Genomic DNA, 22486 nt, shown 5'->3' on the forward strand with positions numbered 1-22486 from the left:
CAACTCCTCAAAAAAACAAAAGAAGGTGGAATGTCAGCGTTACCAACTCCTCCAAAAAACAACAGAAGGTGGAATGTCAGCGTTACCAACTCCTCCAAAAAACAAAAGAAGGTGGAATGTCAGCGTTACCAACTCCTCCAAAAAACAAAAGAAGGTGGAATGTCAGCGTTACCAACTCCTCCAAAAAACAAAAGAAGGTGGAATGTCAGCGTTACCAACTCCTCCAAAAAACAAAAGAAGGTGGAATGTCAGCGTTACCAACTCCTCCAAAAAACGTCTTATCTTACACCTCTGAATCCACCTTCTAGCCTACCTAAAAAAAAAAGAAGTAAATTACAGTGTCTAAGAAGTGTTTTTTTTTTTCTAATTACTGGAATGATATGAAACGTTTTTGTTCTTATTTTCTTTTTCTTCTTCTTCTTCTTCTTCTTCTTGATAGCCTTTTCCTAATCCTCCTCCTCCTCCTCTTTCTCCTCTTCCTTTCTTCATCCTCTTCCTCCTCCTCCTCCTTCCCCACCCCCTTCCCCTCCTCCTCCTCCTCCTTCATCATCTTATTACTATATAGTGTCAATAAATAGGAATAAATAATAATAAATAACATAGGAAAAAGAGAAAGAGAGCCCCATAATGCTTGTAATAATGCCTCTACCTCGCATCAAAATATGGAAAAAGTGTTGAACAGAAGTGAATGAGTTGATTTAAATGTAATGTGTTGTTTTTTATATATCAAGTTCTGTTGTTTTGTTGTTCTATTGTTGGTTGTTGTTTGCGTTAGGCTGTCTTTTATTTCTTGCATTTCTCGTTTTTTTTCTATTCCTTTCTTATTCTATCTTTGTTTCCATCGCTGTGGCTTTCTAATCCCGTCTAAATTCTCTTACTTACTCTTCGGATTCTTTTATAATCCTTTCTACCTTCACTTTGCTCTCTTTTTCGATCTAAAGCGGCCTTCACACATACACGAATTTGAACGCGATAGCTGCCCGACTGCCATTCCGGAAGCATTCGGGAGCATATTCGTGGCACATCTTCCAGCCGTCGTCGGGGAAATCCGCGCACCACGACTGTTGGACGATGAGTCGGGAAGGAGCACATTATTCGGGGAACCATCTGCGTGGTCGGCGAACTTGTCAAAGATCGGGCAGCAGTGTTTCCGGCAGCGTACAGGAGTCGCAGTGATCCGCCAGGTAACGTGTAGTAGTCTTGCACCTATTGCGATATGTCGGGCAGTGATCGGCCATTTCCATTTGCTTCTCTTTCCCTCGTAGCTTATCTTTTCTTTCCCTCACTTCCTATCCAAGTTCTCCTGTTTCCCTCATTTTTTGTTTTCTTTGTACTCCTTTTCTCTGACTATCGTTCTCTTTCCTCTTCCCCACTCACCTGTTTCTCTGTGTTCCCTTGTAATAGCATAGCTCCTGTTTGCCTTCCTCTCGTCCTGTCGTCTGTGTTTTCTCTTCCTCATTCTTCTTTTTCTTCCTTTCCCTTCGCTGGTTCCTCACATGACTGCAAGTTCTGTTTTCTCTCCCATTCTCCGGTTTCCCTCTGTTTCCTTGTATTAGCCTCTGTTTGCCTTCCTCTCGTCTTGTCATTTGTGTTTTCTCTTCCTCATTCTTCTTTTTCTTCCTTTTCCTTCGCTGGTTCCTTGCTATTTTGCTTTTCTCACATGACTGCAAGTTGTTTTCTCTTTCCCATTCTCCGGTTTCCCTCTGTTTCCTTGTATGAGCCTCTGTTTGCCTTCCTCTCGTCCTGTCATTTGTGTTTTCTCCTCCTCATTCTTCTTTTTCTTCCTTTTCCTTCGCTGGTTCCTTGCTATTTTGCTTTCCTCACATGACTTCAAGTTCTGTTTTCTCTTTCCCATTCTCCGGTTTCCCCCTGTTTCCTTGTATGAGCCTCTGTTTGCCTTCCTCTCGTCCTGTCGTCTGTGTTTTCTCTTCCTCATTCTTCTTTTTCTTCCTTTTCCTTCGCTGGTTCCTTGCTATTTTGCTTTACTCACATGACTGCAAGTTCTGTTTTCTCTTTCCCATTCTCCGGTTTCCCTCTGTTTCCTTGTATTAGCCTCTGTTTGCCTTCCCTCTCTGTCACTTGTGTTTCCTCCTCCTCATTCTTCTTTTTCTTCCTTTTCCTTCGCTGCTTCCTTGCTATTTTGCTTTACTCACATGACTGCAAGTTCTGTTTTCTTTCCCATTCTCCGGTTTCCCTCTGTTTCCTTGTATTAGCCTCTGTTTGCCTTCCCTCTCTGTCACTTGTGTTTCCTCCTCCTCATTCTTCTTTTTCTTCCTTTTCCTTCGCTGCTTCCTTGCTATTTTGCTTTACTCACATGACTGCAAGTTCTGTTTTCTCTTTCCCATTCTCCGGTTTCCCTCTGTTTCCTTGTATTAGCCTCTGTTTGCCTTCCCTCTCTGTCACTTGTGTTTCCTCCTCCTCATTCTTCTTTTTCTTCCTTTTCCTTCGCTGGTTCCTTGCTATTTTGCTTTACTCACATGACTGCAAGTTCTGTTTTCTCTTTCCCTCTGTTTCCTTGTATGAGCCTCTGTTTGCCTTCCTCTCTGTCACTGGTGCGGAGTGTGTGGAAGTGTGTTAAGAGGAGGCGCCCTATTTGTATCGTGTTCCTGGGAGCTCACACGTGTCTTGCCGCTGCGCCGCGTCCTCCTCGTCCTCCTCGAATTCCCTGCAAGGTTAGACGAAGTTAGTTGGTGGTTAGAAGTTTGGGTGTTGATGTATTTTTTTTTAATGATTGTGTGTGTGTGTGTGTGTGTGTGTGTGTGTGTGTGTACGTACATATATATTAAGACTTTTAATGTGCAAATTTCCCATTTTCTTGTTCTTGTTCCTTCTTTCTCGTATTTTCTCCTTCTCCTCGTCCTCCTCCACCTTCTCCTTCTCTTCCTCCTCTTCTTCCTCCTAATGTTTCTCCCTTTTCCTCCTCCTGTTCTTCTTACGCCTTCCTTTTCTCGTCTTTCTATTCCTACTCTCCCTTTTCTCCCTTTTCCTCCTCCTGTCCTCCTTACTCCTTCCTTTTCTCGTCTTTCTATTCCTATTCCCTTTTCTCCCTTTTCCTCCTCCTGTCCTCCTTACTCCTTCCTTTTCTCGTCTTTCTATTCCTACTCTCCCTTTTCTCCCTTTTCCTCCTCCTGTCCTCCTCACTCCTTCCTTTTCTCGTCTTTCTATTCCTATTCCCTTTTCTCCCTTTTCCTCCTCCTGTCCTTCTTACTCCTTCCTTTTCTCGTCTTTCTATTCCTATTCCCTTTTCTCCCTTTTCCTCCTCCTGTCCTTCTTACTCCTTCCTTTTCTCGTCCTTCTATTCCTACTCTCCCTTTTCTCCCTTTTCCTCCTCTCGTCCATCTTACTCCCTTTTATTGTTTTCCTTCTCCTCCTACTCCTTCCCCGCCTCCTCGCCCTTCACTCCCCCCCTCTTCCTACTCCCGCTTCTCCTCACATTCCTCGTCAGGTTTTGCTCCACTCCTTGACTTTTAAAATGTGTACTCTTGGTAAATATAAAATGTCAGAATTTATAATATAGCCAACTGACATTTTTTCACACCTTACAATCTTAAATATCTTCCTCCTCTTTTCCTCCTCCTCCTCCTGCTGCTGCTCCTCCTCTCCTCTTCACCTCTGGATGCTTGGGAGAGAGAGAGAGAGAGAGAGAGAGAGAGAGAGAGAGAGAGAGAGAGAGAGAGAGAGAGAGAGAGAGAGAGAAGAGAAGAGAAGAGAAAGAGAAAGAGACAGAGAGAGAGAGAGAGAGAGAGAAAAAAATTAGCGCCAGAAAACTAGTCCCTGATTTGCTCTTGTTCTTTTTTTTTTTTTGTATTGTTAGTTTGTAGAAAGCGGATGAAGACTTACACCGAGTCATCCCTCCTTGTTGGCGCAGTACACAGCCTCCTCTTAAGGCCAGATTGCTGCTTGGTGCTACTTCTATTACTACTACTACTACTACTACTACTACTACTACTACTACTACTACTACTGATACCACTATTTCTGCTACTATAATTACTGGTTCGCTTATCTTTTTTTTGTTTTGTTATTTTTTGTCATTATTTTCATTAGTTATTATTGTTATTATTATTATTATTATTATTATTATTATTATTATTATTATTATTATTATTATTATTATTATTATTATTATTATTATTATTATTATTATTATTATTATTATTATTTTCGTGGTTATTATTGTTATTGTTATTGTGCTTCTTTTTCTTCTTCTTCTTCTTCTTCTTCTTCTCTTCCTCCTCCTCCTCCTCCTCCTCCTTTTGGTCTTGTTCTTATCTTCTAATTGTTTTTGTTCCTGATATGTCTTTTTTTTTTCCTCCTCCTCCTCTTCCTCCTCCTCCTCCTCTTCTTCCTCCTCCTCCTCCTCCTTCTCCTCCTCCTCCACCTTCTGTTCTTGATATTCTACTTTTTGTTTTGTTTTTGTTTCTCCTCCTCCTCCTCCTCCACCTTCTGTTCTCGATATTCTACATTTTGTTTTGTTTTTTATTCTCCTCTTCCTCCTCCTGTTCGTGTTGTTATGTTTCTCCTCCTCCTCCTCCTCCTCCTCCCCCTCCACCACCACCGCCGCTGCCATGACCTACCCTTCTAGTATAGGTCCGGGGTCGGTAAAGAGAGGCTTGGGGCACGCCGCGTGGTAGGCCGTGCAGTCCCCCGTGGTGCGGCCTGCCCTCTCGGCCTCCAGGTAGGTCTCCAGGCGGGACTTCTCATGGGGAGGCGACCGGCTGGGGCTGCGGCAGGGGGAAACATGGAAACATTAAAACATGTAAAGACAGGCAACAGAAAGTCTCCCCGCCCATCTGGTGCATGCTTTCACTTCACTCCTGTTGACACGAAGAGACTGTCGATGCGGGTTTTGAAGGAGTTGATGGTTTCTGCACTTACTGCTTCAGCGGGGAGGTTGTTCCAGTGGCGCATGACTCACTTAGACTGGAGGATGAGTGTTAGTAGTGGTGATGTAAGGGGAGAGGATGAGAAAGGATGAGGAGGAGGAGGAGGATGTTTGTTGTGGTATAGGAAAAGGGTGAGGTAGGGGAAGAAGGTTATAGGAGGAGGAGGAGGAGGGGAAGAGGATAAGAGGAAGAAGGAGGTAGGATGAAGACAAGGATGAGAAAGAGGAGGATGGGGAAGAGGATAAGAGGAAGAAGGAGGTAGGACGAGGAGGAGGAGGAGGAGGAGGAGGCGAAGAGGGTAAGAGGAAGAAGGAGGTAGGACGAGGAGGAGGAGGAAGAGGATAAGAGGAAGAAGGAGATAGGACAAGGATGAGGCGGAGGAGGATGCGGAAGAGGAGAAAGAAAAGGAGGAGGAAGAGTAAAAGAAGAGGATGAAAGAAGAGGAGAAGGAGGAGGAACGAAACTGAAGTATTAATTGTAGGAGGAGGACGAGGAGGAGAAGGAAGAAGAGGAAGAAAACAAGGCAGTGGGAGAAGATAAAAAAAAGAGAGGAAGAAAAAAAGAACAAGTTAGGAAGTAGGAAAAAAATGAGAGAAAAATGAGGTCGGGCAAAGCAGTTATAAAGAAAAAAAATAAAAGGTTGACGTCTCCACCATCAACATAATAATCAAAACAGGCTGGCTGACCCCCCCCCCCCTCCCCCTTTACTAACCCCCCTCCCTCCCCCCCTTTACTAACCTCCCCTTCCCCTTCCCCCCCCCCAAAAAAAAGAGAAGCAGGTATCGCTGGCATCATCAACAACAACAACAAAAACATCCCAGGTGAACCAAATAACTCAGGAACAGGTGTCGTAAAAAAAAAAAATTCAAATCCCCGACCGTGTTTTTTTTTTTAGAAGATTACACTGACATCATCATCATCATCATCATCATCATCATCATTAAACGAAGAAGGGGAAGAAGAAGGAGGAGGATGAGGAAAAGGAGAACCAGGGAAAGAGGATTAGAAAGAGGAAGAGGAGGAGAATATGAAGAGAATGTAAAAGAGAAAGAGGAAATAGAAAGAGGAGGAAGAGGAAGAGAATCAGAAGAGAATTAAGAAGAGAAAGAGGAAATAGAGGAAGAGGAGGAGGATCAGAGGAGAATTAGAAAGAGGAAGAGGAGAAGAATATGAAGAGGATTAGAAAGATAAAGAGGAATTAGAAAGGGAAGGAAAACAAACAAACAAAAAAAGCATCATTATCATCAACATCCCCAGGTATATTGATTAACAGGTACACTAATTACCCAAGGCACAGGTGTATGCTAATTACCTCGGGGACAGGTGCAGACATTCCCCGAACAATCCATGGTTAAGAAGATAATATTGGCGTCGTCATCAAGGAGACTAACCACCTCAAAACAAAAACAACAAGAACAGGTATTCCAATCATCAATATCATCAGGTGAACTAGTTAGCTCAGCGCAGGTAGACTCATCGCCCCAGGTTCAGGTGGATACTTAGGTCGATATTATGAGACACCTGGCTTCTCACATCGGCTATTTCTAAAGGTCACAGAGGAGGTCAATCGGGTTCTAATGAGTGTTTCTTAAGGTTCACGGTACAGAAGAAGGGTCAAACTGCTACCAGGGTCATAAAACCTTCTCTTCTCACATCGGCTATTTCTAAAGGTCACAGAGGAGGTCAATCGGGTTCTAATGAGTGTTTCTTAAGGTTCACGGTACAGAAGAAGGGTCAAACTGCTACCAGGGTCATAAAACCTTCTCTTCTCACATCGGCTATTTCTAAAGGTCAAAGAGGAGGTCAGTCTGGTTCTAATGAGTGTTTCTTAAGGTTCACGGTACAGAAGAAGGGTCACACTACCACCAGGGTCATAAAACCTTCTCTTCTCACATCAGCTATTTCTAAAGGTCACAGAAGGGGGTCAGTCGGGTTCTAATAAGTGTTTCTTTAGGTTCATGGTACAGAAGAAGGGTCACACTACCACCAGGGTCATAAAACCTTCTCTTCTCACATCGGGTATTTCTAAAGGTCAAAGAGGGGGTCAATCGGGTTCTAATGAGTGTTTCTTTAGGTTCACGGTACAGAGGAAGGGTCAAACTACCACCAGGGTCATAAAACCTTCTCTTCTTACATCAGCTATTTCTAAAGGTCACAGAGGGGGTCAGTCGGGTTCTAATGAGTGTTTCTTTAGGTTCACGGTACAGAAGAAGGGTCAAACTACCACCAGGGTCATAAAACCTTCTCTTCTTACATCGGCTATTTCTAAAGGTCACAGAAGGGGGTCAATCGGGTTCTAATAAGTGTTCCTTTAGGTTCACGGTACAGAAGAAGGGTCACACTACCACCAGGGTCATAAAACTACTACTGGAAATGTCAAATACGTGAACTGGCTGGTATTACAGTATAAGACTTTCAATTCTCACATCAACTGTTTCTAAAGGTCAAAGAAGGGGTCAGTCGGGTTCTAATGAGTGTTTCTTTAGGTTCATGGTACAGAAGAAGGGTCACACTACCACCAGGGTCATGAAACTACTCCTGGAAATGCCCCAAACTCCTTCAAAAGCCTTGTCAAATATGTGAACGTGGGCGACGAATTGTTTAGTAATACGGCCTTATTATTACCTTAAAAACAGGTATCCTAATCATCACCGTCATCAGGTGAACTAGTTAGCTCAGAGCAGGTAGACTAATCACCCCAGGCTCAGGTGGATACTTATTACCGTAAAAACAGGTGTAGCATTTCCCCGAGTGTACCAGTTAACACAGGAACAGGTGTACCAGTTACCTAGAAGCAGGTGTACTGATTACCTAGAAAACAGGTGTACAGGTAGACTAACCACCCCAGGCTCAGGTGTAGCATTTCCCCGAGTGTACTAGTTAATACAAGAACAGGTGTACCAATTACCTAGAAACAGGTGTACTGATTACCTAGAAAACAAGTGTACAGGTAGACTAACCACCCCAGGCTCAGGTGTAGCATTTCCCCGAGTGTACTAGTCAACACAGGAACAGGTGTACCAATTACCTAGAAACAGGTGTACTGGTTACCTAGAAAACAGGTGTGTTAATTACCAAGAAAACAGGTGTACTTATAACCAGAAAAACAGGTGTATTAATTACCTAGAAAATAGGGGTAGTTACTAATTACGTAGAAAACAGGTGTGCTTGTTACCTAGAAAACAGGTGTACTGATTACCTAGAAAACAGATGTACTAATTACCTAGAAAACAAGTGTGCTTATTATTTCAGGAACAGATTGATTAATAACCCATAAAACAGGTGTACTAATTAATTTAAGAGCTGTACTAATTACCAAAAAAACGGGTGTACTAATTACTTTAAGACAGGTGTACTAATTACCTAGAAAACATGTGTAGTAATTACTTTAAGACAGGTGTACTAATTACCCCTCAGGAACAGGTGTACTAATTACCCCTCAGGAACAGGTGTACTAATTACCCCTCAGGAACAGGTGTACTAATTACCCCTCAGGAACAGGTGTACTAAATACCCCCAGGAACAGGTGTACTAAATACCCCCAGGAACAGGTGTACTAATTCCCCAAGCAATCACGGTTAAGATAATACTAACATCATCATTATCATCAAGCTAACCCCCCCCAAAAAAAACAGGTATCATTAGCATCAACATAATTACCAGGTGTACTATTTACCTCAGGAACAGGTCGAGGAATTCCCCGAGCAGGCCGTGGTTGAGGAGAGGCGCCTGGAACATCTCACAGACAGCCCGCAGGAGACAAGGTTTGCCCGGCACCCCTACTCGGCCCAGGATGCCCTCCACCGCTCCGTACATCGCCGGCCTGTCCCCTCCTGGCGTTATTGCGTTCCCCTCCTCCTCCTCCTCTTCATCATCATATCGCAGCCCTCCTCGCCTCGCCGCCCGCCTCTTCCTCCTCTTCCTCCGCCGCTTCTTGAATAAACTCAGGATGCCAAAACGGTTGAGGTCCGACGTCAAACCCAGGTCATCAAAGCCGACTGTCCGCGGGGAGGTGAATCGAGGTCAGTTGTTAGGTTGGTTTGGGCTTAGGTCGGCGCGGGGTGTGCTTGGGGTGGGGGATGTGTTTTTCCTGTGATGGCTTGTGTTGGGTTGGGGTCTGTCTGGGTTGGGTTGGGTTGGGGTCTGTTTGGGTTGGGTTGGGTTGGGGTCTGTTTGGGTTGGGTTGGGTTGGGGTCTGTTTGGGTTGGGTTGGGATCTGTTTGGGTTGGGGTCTGTTTGGGTTGGGTTAGGTTGGGTTGGGTCTGTTCTGTTTGGGTTGGGTTGGGTTGGGGTCTGTTTGGGTTGGGTTAGGTTGGGTTGGGTTAGATTGGGTTGGGGTCTGTTTGGGTTGGGTTAGGTTGGGTTGGGGTCTCTTCTGGTTGGGTTGGGTTGGGATCTGTTTGGGTTGGGGTCTGTTTGGGTTGGGTCTGTTTGGGTTGGGTTAGGTTGGGTTGGGTTAGATTGGGTTGGGGTCTGTTTGGGTTGGGTTAGATTGGGTTGGGTTAGGTTGGGTTGGGGTCTGTTCTGGCTGGGTTGGGTTGGGATCTGTTTGGGTTGGGGTCTGTTTGGGTTGGGTTGGGTTGGGGTCTGTTTGAGTTGGGTTAGGTTGGGGTCTGTTTTGGTTGGGTTAGGTTGGGGTCTGTTTGGGTTGGGTTAGGTTGGGTTGGGTTAAGTTGGGTTAGGGTCTGTTTGGGTTGGGGTCTGTTTGGGTTGGGTTAGGTTGGGTTGGGTTAAGTTGGGTTAGGGTCTGTTTGGGTTGGGTTAGGTTGGGTTGGGTTAAGTTGGGTTGGGGTCTGTTTGGGCTGGGTTAGGTTGGGTTGGGGTCTGTTTGGGTTGGGTTGGGGTCTGTTTTGGTTGGGTTAGGTTGGGGTCTGTTTGGGTTGGGTTAGGTTAAGTTGGGTTAGGGTCTGTTTGGCTTGGGGTCTGTTTGGGTTGGGGTCTTTATATTTGTTGGGTTGGATTGGGTTGGGTTGGGTTGGGTTGGGGTCTGTTTGGGTTGGGTTGGGGTCTGCTTGGGTTGGGCTGGATTGCGGTCTGTTCAGGTCGGGTTGGGTTGGGTATGGGTATGTTTTGGCTTGGCTCGGGGTTTTTGCGTTGGCTTCGGTAGGGTTTAATTGCCTTAGGTTCTGCTATGTTGAGTTGGCGACGGTTTGCATTTGTTTTTTTGAAATTATTGGAATAAGAAATGAATCAGATTGGATACCTTAACAACCTTGGAAGAAGAGGAGGAGGAGGAGGAAGGAGGAGGAAAAAAAAAAAGACATATCAGGAACAAAAACAATTAGAAGATAAGAACAAGACCAAAAGGAGGAGGAGGAGGAGGAGGAGGAAGAGAAGAAGAAGAAGAAGAAGAAGAAGCACAATAACAATAACAATAATAACCACGAAAAAAAATAAATAATAATAATAACAACAAGTGATTCTCGGGAAAACTTGCAGAGAGAGAATGACCGAGAGTCTTCAAATGGCATGAAAGTAAACCTGAATTTGAAAATGAAAAAAAAATAATAATCTTCAGTAATATCAACAGGACAGGAATAATGATCAGGAAAGAAAACGCTTGTGAGAGTAGAGTAACACACGCGTACATATCTAGGAAAAAAAAAAGATAGTTCAAACCCAGACAGCGAAAAATAAACCAGAAAGAAAATGGGATGGGGCTGAACGCTTTTGGTAAACATATATAGTGATGGCATGAATATCAATCTGACACTCTAATATTTTTTTTTTTTGTGTGTGTGCATGTGTGTGTGTGTGTGTGTGTGTGTGTGTGTGTGTGTGTTCTTGGATTTCAGGGGCAAACTTAAGTATAATTAATCTAAGCATATAAATAAACTTTACTATAACTACCACTACTACTACTACTACTACTACTACTACTACTACAACTACTATTATATTACCCATCCTCCTCCTCCTCCTTATCATCATCATCATTATCATCATCATCATCCTTCTCTTCCTACTTCAAACCACCACCATAACCACCACCACCATCACCACCACCACCACTAAAACACCACCCATCTCCACTACTTACTGGTGAAGGGAATGCTGACGGTCATGCTTGCGGAGGTCGCGTTACGGAAGGCCGAACTGAATACGTCGGGAGGGTAGCGACGCAGCGGGAGGGAAAACGTTGGGGTGATAATTAGGGACGAGCCGGGAGGGAGCGCAAGTCCTCTGTCCGGGGTGAGGAAGAGGAAACGTTTCTGTCTGCTCTTGGCGTCCTCTTGTTTGTCCTCTTGGGTTGGGAGTCCTCTTGCTTCCTCCTCTTGTTCCTCTACTCCTTTTCTGCCTATCCGTTTTCCTCTTCCGTCTCCCGGTTCTCTGTTTTCCTGCCATTCTTTATTGCTGTTTCCTTGGACTCCTCTCTCCAGCGTCCATTGCAGTCCATCTTTTCCGCGTTCTTTTTCTGTTTTTTCGGCCGTTTCCAGTTCGTTGAGGGAGTTACGGAGTGTGTATCTGTTCGGTTCTTCTTCTTCTGTTCTTCTTCTTCCTTCTTCGTCTGTTTCTTCCTCCTCGTCTTCGTAGTATTCTTCGTAGTAACAAACGCACCCGATCTCACCTTCCATGCATGTGCTGTTCTCGTCTGTTATTATTTCCTCTTCTTCGCCCATGTCATCACCTCCTCCTCCTCCTCCTCCTCCTCCAGTATCTCCCTCTCTTCCCCCTCTTTCGTCATCGATGCTTCTCTGGGTACTGTTGGAAAAGGAGAAGAAATGTGTGTTAGTGTGTGACCGACTTCGTGTGTGTGTGTGTGTGTGTGTGTGTGTGTGTGTGTGTGTTATTGGTATAAGATGTGCGTGTTTGTTTGGTTTAAGGTGACAGGTGTATGTGTGTGTGTGTGTGTGTGTGTGTGTGTGTGTGTGTGTGTGTGTGTGTGTGTGTGTGTGTGTGTGTGTGTGTGTTTTTGACTGATTAGTAAGCAGGTTGGTGATTGTGACTTTGCAGGTGTGTGTGTGTGTGTGTGTGTGTGTGTGTGTGTGTGTGTGTGCGGATTCACGTTTGTTTGTTTGTATTTATTTAAGTTTGTTATTGCAATTATAATCACCGCCACCACCACCACAATCATCACCATCATCACCACCACCATCATCACCACTATCACCATCACCACCAACACTATCATCACCACCACCACCACACCACCATCCACCATCGTTCACCACTATCACCATCACCACCACCACTATCATCACCACCACAATCACCACCACCATCACCACCACCACCACCACCACCATCATCACCACCACCACCACTACCACCATCATCACCACCACCATCATCACCACCACCATCATCACCACCATCATCACCACCACCATCATCACCACCATCATCACCACCATCATCACCACCACCACCACAATCACCACCACCACCACAATCACCACCACCACCACCACCACAATCACCACCACTTACCTGTTTGTCGACGTGGTGGCGGCAACGAGGGAGGAACACCATGTCATCACCACCACCACCACCACCATCACCATCGTTCTGTGGGACGTCATTACCATCACAAACACCGCCACTCCGTCACCATCACCACCACCACCACCACCACAATCACCACACACACACACCACTACCTCCGTCTGTGTATGTACGTATAAAGTTACACACACGTACACATATACACTTGAAACCAGAGTCTGTGTGTGTGTGTACGTATGTGTGTATGTGTGTGTATGTACGTGTGTGTGTGTGTGTGTATATATATGTCTTAGCTAGTCGCTGGTCCACACACAACTGACCCAAGGTTCCCAACCACCACCATCACCACCACCACCACCACCACCACCTCCAGGAGCCGGTTAGGTGGTGGTGGTGGTGGTGGTGGTGGAGAGGATAGAAGTGGGGGAAGGGAAAGGGGACGTGGTGGTGGTGGTGGTGGTGGTAGTGGAGGGGAAAGGGGATTAGATGACTGGTGGTGTTGGTGGTGGTGGTGGTGGTGGTGGTGGTTTGGGGGAGGGGGGTGGAGGGTATGAAAGCTGAAAGAGATTAATGGGAAGGGAAGGAAGGGGAAGGGAAGGGGAAGGGAAGGAAATTAAGATACTGGTAGTGATTGTGATGGTGTTGATGGTGGTGGTGGTGGTGGTGGTGGTGGTGGTGGTGGTGAGGGAGGGGGGGGACAGGGGATGTAAGATGAAGTAGATTAATGGGACGGGAAGGAAGGGGAAGGGAAGGGGAAGGAGAAGGGAAGGAAATTAAGATACTGGTGGTGGTGGTTGTGGTGGTGGTGGTGGTGGTGGTGGTGGTGGTGGTGAGGGGGGGGGGGGGAAAGGGGATGAAAGCTGAAGGAGATTAATGGGAAGGGAAGGAAGGGGAAGGGAAGGGAAGGGGAAGGGAAGGAAATTAAGACACTGGTGGTGGTGGTGGTGGTGGTGTTGAAAGGACTCGTAATGGTGGTGATGATACGTGGAGTGATTGATGGGGGTGGTGATGGTGGTGGTGATAGTGGAGGTGGTGACAATAGAGGTGTGGAAGGAAAGAATGATGATGAAGGGTTAGTGGTGATGATGGTGATGGTGGTGGTGGTGGTGGTGGTGGTGGTGGTGGTGGTGATGGTGGTGGTGATGGTGGTGTTGACAGGAAGTCGTTTTGGGACATGATCAGACAGAATCCAACACACACACACACACACACACACACACACACACACACACACACACACACACACACACACACACACACACACACACACACACACACACACACACACACACACGCGACTGACATGGCAATAAGATAATCGGACATAAAATTACACACACACACACACACACACACACACACACACACACACACACACACACACACACACACACACACACACACACACACACACACACACACACACACACTAGGTCAGGTGGTCAGCTAGGTAGGTCAAGACAGGGAAGAGAGGTCAGAGGGAGAGAGAAAAGGAGGGGAAGGAGGGAGAGAAGGGAGGGGACGGCAGGGGAAGAGAGGGAAGAGAGAAGGGAAGGAGGGGGAGGGAGGGGAGGGGAGGAGGGAGAAAGAGAGAGAGAAAGAGAGATAGAGAGAGAGAGAGATAGAGATAGAGAGAGAGAGAGAGAGAGAGAGAGAGAGAGAGAGAGAGAGAGAGAGAAGAGGAGAGGAGGGGAGAGGGCACCGTTACCTGACCCACACACCCACAGACACACACACACACACACACACACACACACACACACACACACACACACACACACACACACACACACACACACACACACACATACACTGCAGTCCACACTAGACAAACAGGATTCAGGCTTTCCTTCTCTCCTCCTCCTCCTCCCCCTCCCCCTCCTCCTCCTCCTCCTCCTCCTCCTCCTCCTCCTCCTTCCTTCCCCTTCAGGCTCTTTGGGAGGGAGGTCAAGGAGAGAGAGAGAGAGAGAGAGAATATGATAATAAGGACATAAATAAAAGAAGGGAAGAAAGTTTGAATGATATTAAAGGACAGTCTCTCTCTCTCTCTCTCTCTCTCTCTCTCTCTCTCTCTCTCTCTCTCTCTCTCTCTCTCTCTCTCTCTCTCTCTCTCTCTCTCTCTCTCTCTCTCTCTCTCTCTCTCTCTCTCTCTCTCTCTCTCTCTCTCTCTCTCTCTCTCTCTCTCTCTCTCAATGCTTACATAACCCACTAAGATCAGGTGTCTGGAAAGGTCAGATCTGTAACCTTCAATGTCATCACACACACACACACACACACACACACACACACACACACACACACACACACACACACACACACACACGCACACACACACACACACATACATACACACATACTTTATCTAATCCTATTCCTTAATTTTTCTCTGTTTTCATTCCAATTTATCATTTTTTTGTGTTTGTTTGTTTCATTCTATTCACTCATTCCTCACTCATGCCATTCCCAGGTGTTCATTTCCCCCGGCAAAATTCAACCTTTTTTTCAATCATTCTCCTTCTGTAAAATCATTCCACATATCAATTCATTCCCCACTGGTCATTCTTCCTGTGTCATACCTCTCATTCTTTTACCAGGTGTTCACTTCCTCAGGTAAAGTAAATTCCTTCCACTCATACCATATTCTTCTCCCTCCTTTTCCTCCTGTAAGCTCATTCCACGGGTTACTTAAGTTTTGTTAAGTCATTCCTCTCTCCCTCTCTCTCTTTCTCGCTCTCTCATTCCCCTGGTATCTTCCTTCACTTGTTATTCATTCCTTTTACGTATGTTTATTTTTTCACCTCATTCCTTTCCTTCATGCCACAAGTTATCTCATTCCTGTGTAGTCATTCCTCTCTTCTTCTCCCTCTTTCTCATTCCCCTGATATCTTGCTTTTCCAGTATTCTTTTCTTCTACCTAAACTCATTTCGTTAACTCATTCCTCACCGCCATTCCACTGTATCTCATTCTGGTTTAGTCATTCCATTCCTCTCTTCTCTCTCTCTCTCTCTCTCTCTCTCTCTCTCTCTCTCTCTCTCTCTCTCTCTCTCTCTCTCTCTCTCCCCCCCCCCCCCCCCTGACGTCTTCACTCGCTTGTATTCATTCATTTACATAACTTCAATTTGTCGACTCATTCCAATAACCTCATTCTTGTTAAGTCATTCCTCTTCCCCCCTCCCCCCCCCACCCCCCCTCATTCCCCCGGTGTCTTCATATTTAGTCTTCATACACAAGTTCATTTTGCAAACTCATTCCTCATCCGCATTTTACAGGTTTCTCATTCCACTTACTCATGCCAGAAAGACTTGTTTAGCTTGCCCATTCCACAGGTCAAGTCACTCTCCAGGTATACTCATTCCTCAAGGCTGTTCATTCCTCACTTTTATTTCCTCAGACACTAGTTTCTCCTGACTCATCCACTGTAGTCATTCCCCAAGTATTTTCATTCCCCCTGGTGTAGCAACTCATTTTTCACGTTCATTCTCATTCCCTCCCCTCATTCCCCCTCATTCCCATTCTTTATTTTTTTTCCTTCATTTCATTCCCCTCCCTCCCTTCATTCCTCCCCATGCATAGTAACTCATTCTCCACACTCATTCCCCACTTGAACTTCCCCAGACATTCATTCCCCTAGCTCATATCCCTCATCTCATTCCTCCCCTTCCCTCCCCTTCCTCATGTTCATTCCCCCCCTCATCTCATTCCCCTCATTTCATTCCTCCCCTTCCCTCACCTTCCTCATGTTCATTCCTCCCCTCATCTCATTCCCCTCACCTCATTCCTCCCCTTCCCTCACCTTCCTCATGTTCATTCCCCCCCTCATCTCATTCCCCTCACCCTCATTCCTCCCCTTCCCTCACCTTCCTCACGTTCATTCCTCCCCTCATCTCATTCCCCTCATCTCATACCTCCCTCCTCATCTCATTCCCTCATCTCATTCCTCCTCCCTTTCCTCATGTTCATTCCTCCCCTCATCTCATTCCCCTCACTCTCATTCCTCCCCTCCCCTCACCTTCCTCATGTTCATTCCTCCCCTCATCTCATTCCCCTCACCCTCATTCCTCCCCTCCCCTCACCTTCCTCATGTTCATTCCCCCCGTCCTCTCATTCCTCCCCTCCCCTCACCTTCCTCATGTTCATTCCTCCCCTCATCTCATTCCTCTCTTCCCTACCCCCACTCCATTCCCCTCCCATTCATACCCCTGACAACGCTAGGCACAGTAACTCATTCGCCTCCCTCATTCCTCACACACACACACACACACACACACACACACACACACACACAGGTGACCCTATTTTACACGGCTAATCAACCAGGCATCGGCCCCCCCCCCCCCCCCCCTCACCTGGTCACCTGTCTCACCTGGCCGGGAAGGCAGGAAGAGGTAGGAGCCAGGTAGACCCCTCACCTGTTCTCTCCCTCCCCTCCCCCTCCCTCAGAAGCTACCTGGCGAGGGCGAGGGTGAGATAAGGTAGATTAATAGGTGCTTAGGGTGAGGGAAGGGTGATAAGGGTGATGGTTATGGTTTAGGGTGACGTTAAGGGGTTTGGTTTGTTATTTTTAGGTAATGGGAAAGATTTTAGGGTGAAGAGTGAGGTAAGGGTGACAACTGGGTGGTTTGGGTGAATTATGGATGGCAAGGGTGATGTCAATGGGTTAAGGGTGATTTTAAGGGTTTTGGGGGGTAGTAAGAAGGGTGAGTATAGGTGAGATAAGGGAGATTAATGGGTGCTTAGGGTGAGGGAAGGGTGATAAGCTAGGATGAGTTCACGTATTTGCCAAGGCTTTCGTAGGAGTTTGGGGCATTTCCAGGAGTAGTTTTATGACCCTGGTGGTAGTTTGACCCTTCCTCTGTACCCTGAACCTAAAGAAACACTCATTAGAACCCGATTGACCCCTTCTTTGACCTTTAGAAACAGTTGATGTGAGAATTGAAAGCCTTATACTGTAATACCAGCCAGTTCACGTATTTGACATTTCCAGGAGTAGTTTTATGACCCTGGTGGTAGTGTGACCCTTCCTCTGCAGCCTTAACTTAAAGAAACACTCATTAGAACCCGACTGACCCCTTCTTTGACCTTTAGAGACAGTTGATGTAAGAATTGAAAGTCTTATACTGTAATACCAGCCAGTTCACGTATTTGCCAAGGCTTTCGTAGGAGTATTGGCACTCACCACATGACTGCTCAGCCCGTTCCACTCATCCACCACTCTGTTAGTAAACCAATTTTCGCCTATGTCCCTGTTGAATCTGAATTTGTCCAGTTTAAACCCATTACTTCGTGTCCTACCCGGTTCTCTTACCAACAGAACCTTATGAATGTCTCCCTTATTAAAGCTCTTCATTCGTTTATAAACCTCGATCATGCCTCCACGCACCCTTCGCCTTTCTAGAGAATGCAATTTTACCTGTTTGAGTCTTTCCTCGTATGGAAAGTTTCTCAACCCTTGACGGAGGAGGAGGAGGAGGAGAAGGACGAGGAGGAGGGAAGAGAATAAGAGAAAGACAGAGGAGGAGGAGGAAGATGAGGAGGAGGAGGATGACGAGGAGGAAAGAGAATACGAGAAAGACAGAGGAGGAGGAGGAGGAGGAGGAGGGAGAAAAGAAGGATTTCCAGAGAAGGAGGAGGAGGAGGAGAGACAGAGGAGAAGGAGGAGGAGAAGGAGAGACAGAGGCAGAGGAGGAGGAGGAGGAGGGAGAAAAAGAAGGAATGCCAGAGAAGGAGGAGGAGGAGGAGGAAGAAGAGGAGGAGGAGGAGGAGGAGGAGGAGGAGGGACAGAGGAGGAGGAGGAGGCTGAGGAAATACTGAAACTGAGTAAAATCGAAAGAATGAAAAAAAGAAAGTGGAAAAAGGTTGCTTGCTTCAATGATTTTCCCCTCCCCCCCTCCCCCCCCCACCCCCACCCCACACACACACACACCTGGTTTCCCTTCCGTGAGCGAACCAGTTTTTGCGCCGGGAAAGCTGACGCGCCGGACGAGGCCAAGATTCCGCCTCTGTCCCTCCCTTCCAACGGTGCCAGATTGTCGTACTCAGAGGGCCATATTCTTACAACATTTCGTCGGGTTTTGTAGGAGTTGTGAGCATTTCCAGGGGTAGTTTCATGACCCTGGTGGTAGTCTGACCCTTCTTCTGTGCCGTGAACCTAAGAATACACTTGTTAGAACCCGCCTGATCTCCTGTCTGGCCTTTGGAAGTAGATTTTGTGAGGGATGGAAGCGTTTGACAATACCACAATCAGCTTCTCATTTTTCCCGATTTCAGGCTCAAAAATGTCCCACCCACAAAACTAACGACGCCTAATTAGATGTATTGTTAGAAGTGTTAATTATAGGGGGTTTTGTGCCTTCATTATGCGTTAGATATGGGAAAGTCTAGTTTGATGAGTACGATATCATGGCATCCTTGCTCCCTTCCCCTCGCGTCTCCCTGCTTCCCTTCCTTTCCCCACGCCCTTCTCCCTGCTTCCCCTCCCTTCCCCTCGCGTCTCCCTGCCTCCCCTCCCTTCCCCTCGCGTCTCCCTGCCTCCCCTCCCTTCCCCTCGCGTCTCCCTGCCTCCCCTCCCTTCCCCTCGCGTCTCCCCTCTTTCCTTCTCTCCTCTCTCTCTCTCTCTCTCTCTCTCTCGCTCTCGCTCTCTATCTCGCTCTCAATATCAATCTCTCTCTCTCTCTCTCTCTCTCTATCTATCTCTCTCTCTCTCTCTCTCTCTCTCTCTCTCTCTCTCTCTCTCTCTCTCTCTCTCTCTCTCTCTCTCTCTCTCTCTCTCTCTCTCTCTCTCTCTCTCTCTCTCTCTCTCTCTCTCTCTCTCTCTCTCCTTTCTTCTTTACTTCTCTTCCTTCATTTTTTTCTCCCTTCTTCCCTTTTTCCTGTCTTCTTTCTTCTTCTCCTTCCTTCTCTCTTTTTTCCCTTCTCTTTTTTCTTGTTTCCTTTTATTTCCTTGGTTTTCCCTTCCCATCTTTACTCTCTTCTTTCCCTTCTTTCTTTCATGTCCTATTTCTTCATCCTTCTTTCCCTCTCCTTCTCCATCTCTCTTCTTCCTCTTTTATTTCTCTCATTTCTTTCCCTTCCCGTTTTTTTTCCCTATTTTTCTCTCCCTTCTTCCCCTTTTCCTATTTTCTCTCTTCCTTCTTCTCCTTCCTTCTCCATCTTTCTCTTTCCTTTCATTTCCTTCTCTCTCTTGTTTCCTTCCCTTTTCTTCCCTTCCCTTTCCCTATCTTTCCCTTCCCTTTCCTCCCTTCCCTTCCCCATCTCTCCTTTTTCCATCTTTCTCTCCCTTCATTCCCTTCTTTCTTTTGTTTTCTTTCCTTTTCTTCCCTTTCCTTTCCCTATCTTTCCTTCCCTTTTCTTCCCTTCCCTTATCTTTCCTTCCCTTTCTTCCCTTCCCTTCCCTTCCCCTATCTTTCCTTCCCCTTTCCTCCATTCCCTTCCCCTATCTTTCCTTCCCCTTTCTTCCCTTCCCTTCCTTTCCCCAATCTTTCCTTCCCCTTTCCTCCCTTCCCTATCTTTCCTTCCCCTTTCTTCCCTTCCCTTCCCCTATCTTTCCCTCCCCTTTCTTCCCTTTCCTTCCCCTACCTTTCCTTCTCCATCTTTCTTCCTCTTCCTTCCCTTCCCTTTCTCTTAGTTCCTTCTTTCTTTTCCCTTCCTCTTCCTTGCATTCTCGCCCTATTTATCTTCTCTTCCTGTCCTCCTTCTTCTTATTCTGAAACCCAATTTGCAGCAGGCACTAACGGGTTTTGAGTTCGATAAATATTCAGGTTGGGGATGAAAATAGGCAAAAACTGGTTGATATTCTCCCTTCCAAGACTCTCTCCCTTGATTTCTTTCCCTCCCTTCTTTCCCCTCCCTTCCTCATCCATTCCTTGTCCCTCCCTTTCTTTCTCTCCCTTCCTTATCCTTTTCTTTCTAACCCTTTTCCTTCTCTTCTCTTCTCTTCCTCAGTTCTCCCTTACTCAAGAACATAAGCACGTAAGGAGTCTGGGAGAGGTCGGTAGGTCTATACAAGGCAGCTCCTGTGAACCTAACCCCACCTAACCTCACTATTCATGAACTTATCCAACCTTTACTTGAATCCATCTATCATATTAGCCGCCAAGCCTGTTCCACTCATCCACCGCTCTACTGGTGATCCAATTCTTGCCTCTGTCTTTGTTGAATCTTAATCTAACTTAAACCCATTACTACTTGTCCTACCCGTCTCTCTCTCTCTCTCTCCTTTGTTGTAAAAAAAAAAAAAAAAAATTCTAACATCCCCCGTATTAAAGCCCTTCATCCATTTATAGACCTCGATCAAGTCTCCTCGCACCCTTCTCCTAGGGATTGCGAGTTTAATTGTTAAAGTCTTTCCTCGTAAGGCAAGTTCCTCACCCCCTGAATCATCTTAGTCATCCTCCTCTGTACAGATTCTAACACTTGATATCCATTCTATAGTAGGGTGACCAGAACTGCACTGCATATTCGAGGTGAGGTCTAACTAGTGCTAAGTAACGTTTAATTGTATAAGTCTTTCCTCGTATGGCAAGTTCCTCACCTCCTGAATCATCTTAGTCATCCTCCTCTGTACCGATTCTAACACTTGATATCCATTCTATAGTAAGATGACCAGAACTGCACCGCATATTCGAGGTGAGGTCTAACTAGTGCTAAGTAAAGTTTAATTGTATAAGTCTTTCCTCGTATGGCAAGTTTCTCACCCCCTGAATCATCTTAGTCATCCTCCTCTGTACAGATTCTAACACTTGATATCCATTCTATAGTAAGGTGACGAGAGCTGCACTGCATATTCGAGGTGAGGTCTAACTAATGCTAAGTAAAGTATAATTGTGTAAGTCTTTCCTCGTATGGCAAGTTCCTCACCCCCTGAATCATCTTAGTCATCCTCCTCTGTACCGATTCTAACACTTGATATCCTTTCTGTAATAAGGTGACCAGAACTGCACCGCATATTCGAGGTGGGGTCTAACTAGTGCTAAGCAAAGGTTGAGGATGACTTCGGCGCTTCTGTTGCTTACGCTCCTTGAGATGAAGCCCAGTACCCTGTTTGCACGATTCTCAACCTGAATGCATTGACCCCAGGACGGAGGTCAGAGCTCGCTAAGAATTTTCCTTCCTACTTTTCCTTGCTTTCCCTTTCCCTCCTCTTCTGACCCATTCCCCCACTTAACATTTTTCATTTCTTTTTTTTTTCTTTTATTTGCTTTCGTTTCTTGATTATTCTTTACATTTTTTTCCCCATTCTCATTTTTGTTCTTTCCTTTTCTTTCTTTTCTTAATAATTTTCCTATTTTGCTCCTCTTCCTCTCTTTCTCCTTTTCCTTCTCTTCTTCCTCTCTTCTTCTTTGTCCCTTTCTCTTCCTCTCTTTTCTTTCTTTCTCCTTTTCTTCTTCTTTTTTTCCCTTCCCTTTTTTCCCTTCCTCCTCCCTCTCCTCCTCCTCTTCCTCTTCATCCCTTTCTCCTTCCTTCTTTCTTTTCTTCTTGTTTCCTTATTCCTTCCTTTCGTTCTCATTTTCTTTTCTTCATTCCTTCCGTTCTTTTCTTTATGATCTTCCTTTTTATGCTTCTCTTCCTGTCCTCCTCCTCCTCCTCCTCCTCTTCCTGTCTTCCTCAACTCCTCCTCCTCCTCCTTCTCCTATTCCTCCCTGCTTCCTCTTCGTTTCTCTCTCTCTTTCCTCCTTTCTCACATTTCTTCCTCCTCCTCCTTCTCTTCTTCTTCCCTTCTTCCTCTTCCTTTCCTTCATTTTGTTTTCTCTCCTTTCCTCCTTTTCTTCTTCTTCCTCTTCATCCTCTCTCCTTCATTTTCTTCTCCTCTCTCCCCTCTTCTTCCTCCTTCTCCTCTTCTTAACTTTTTCCTCTACCTCCCTTTCTTCTCCTTTCCTCTTTTTCCCTCCCCATTCCTTCCTCCTCTTCAATCCTTCTCCTTTCCTCTTGTTTCCTCCTCTTCTTCTCATCTTCCTCCCTCTCTCCCTTCCTCACCTTTTCCTCTCTTCTTTCTTCCTTCTTCTCCTTCCTTCTCCATCTTTCTCTCCCTTCAATTCCCTTTTTCTCTTGTTTCCTTCCCCTTTCTTTCCTTCCCTTCCCATCTTTCTCTCCCTTCAATTTCCCTTCTCTTTCTCTTAGTTCCTTCTTTCTTTTCCTCTTTTCTTCCCTCTCCTCC

At 45.9% G+C, this 22486-nt stretch overlaps 1 protein-coding gene and 1 long non-coding RNA gene across 3 annotated transcripts in view; one reads left to right on the forward strand and one right to left on the reverse strand.

The window, feature by feature from the left end:
- Nucleotides 1–531: 531 nt before the first annotated feature.
- LOC126981870 (uncharacterized) lies at nucleotides 532–12669 on the reverse strand. Of its 2 annotated transcripts, none has more exons than XM_050833463.1 (6): nucleotides 12318–12669; nucleotides 10927–11588; nucleotides 8563–8884; nucleotides 4578–4724; nucleotides 2404–2665; nucleotides 532–1439 (listed from the first exon to the last, which is right to left on the reverse strand). In XM_050833463.1, the coding sequence occupies exons 1-5, from the start codon at nucleotides 12413–12415 to the stop codon at nucleotides 2590–2592; spliced, it is 1305 nt and encodes a 434-aa protein (XP_050689420.1). In that variant the 5' UTR covers nucleotides 12416–12669; the 3' UTR covers nucleotides 532–1439; nucleotides 2404–2589. The 2 variants fall into 2 exon arrangements, with proteins under 2 accessions (XP_050689420.1, XP_050689419.1); XM_050833462.1 differs by having other exon boundaries at nucleotides 532–1916.
- Nucleotides 8767–22486, forward strand: part of LOC126981872 (uncharacterized) — a 38252-nt gene continuing 24532 nt past the window's right edge. Inside the window, exon 1 of the long non-coding RNA XR_007734241.1 lies at nucleotides 8767–8908. This is a non-coding gene — a long non-coding RNA (uncharacterized LOC126981872). The remainder of the gene's footprint in view (nucleotides 8909–22486) is intronic.

This window comes from Eriocheir sinensis, chromosome 49 (assembly GCF_024679095.1).
Source record: "Eriocheir sinensis breed Jianghai 21 chromosome 49, ASM2467909v1, whole genome shotgun sequence".
Classification (NCBI taxonomy): domain Eukaryota; kingdom Metazoa; phylum Arthropoda; class Malacostraca; order Decapoda; family Varunidae; genus Eriocheir; species Eriocheir sinensis.

Coding starts and splice junctions, on each gene's coding strand:
- LOC126981870 (XM_050833463.1), bottom strand. CDS start 12,415: ATGGTAATGACGTCCCACAGAACGATGGTGATGGTGGTGGTGGTGGTG. Junction 8,885..10,926: donor CGTCAGCATTCCCTTCACCA/GTAAGTAGTGGA, acceptor CCCCGCGGACAG/TCGGCTTTGATGACCTGGGT. Junction 2,666..4,577: donor CCCGGACCTATACTAGAAGG/GTAGGTCATGGC, acceptor CTAACCTTGCAG/GGAATTCGAGGAGGACGAGG.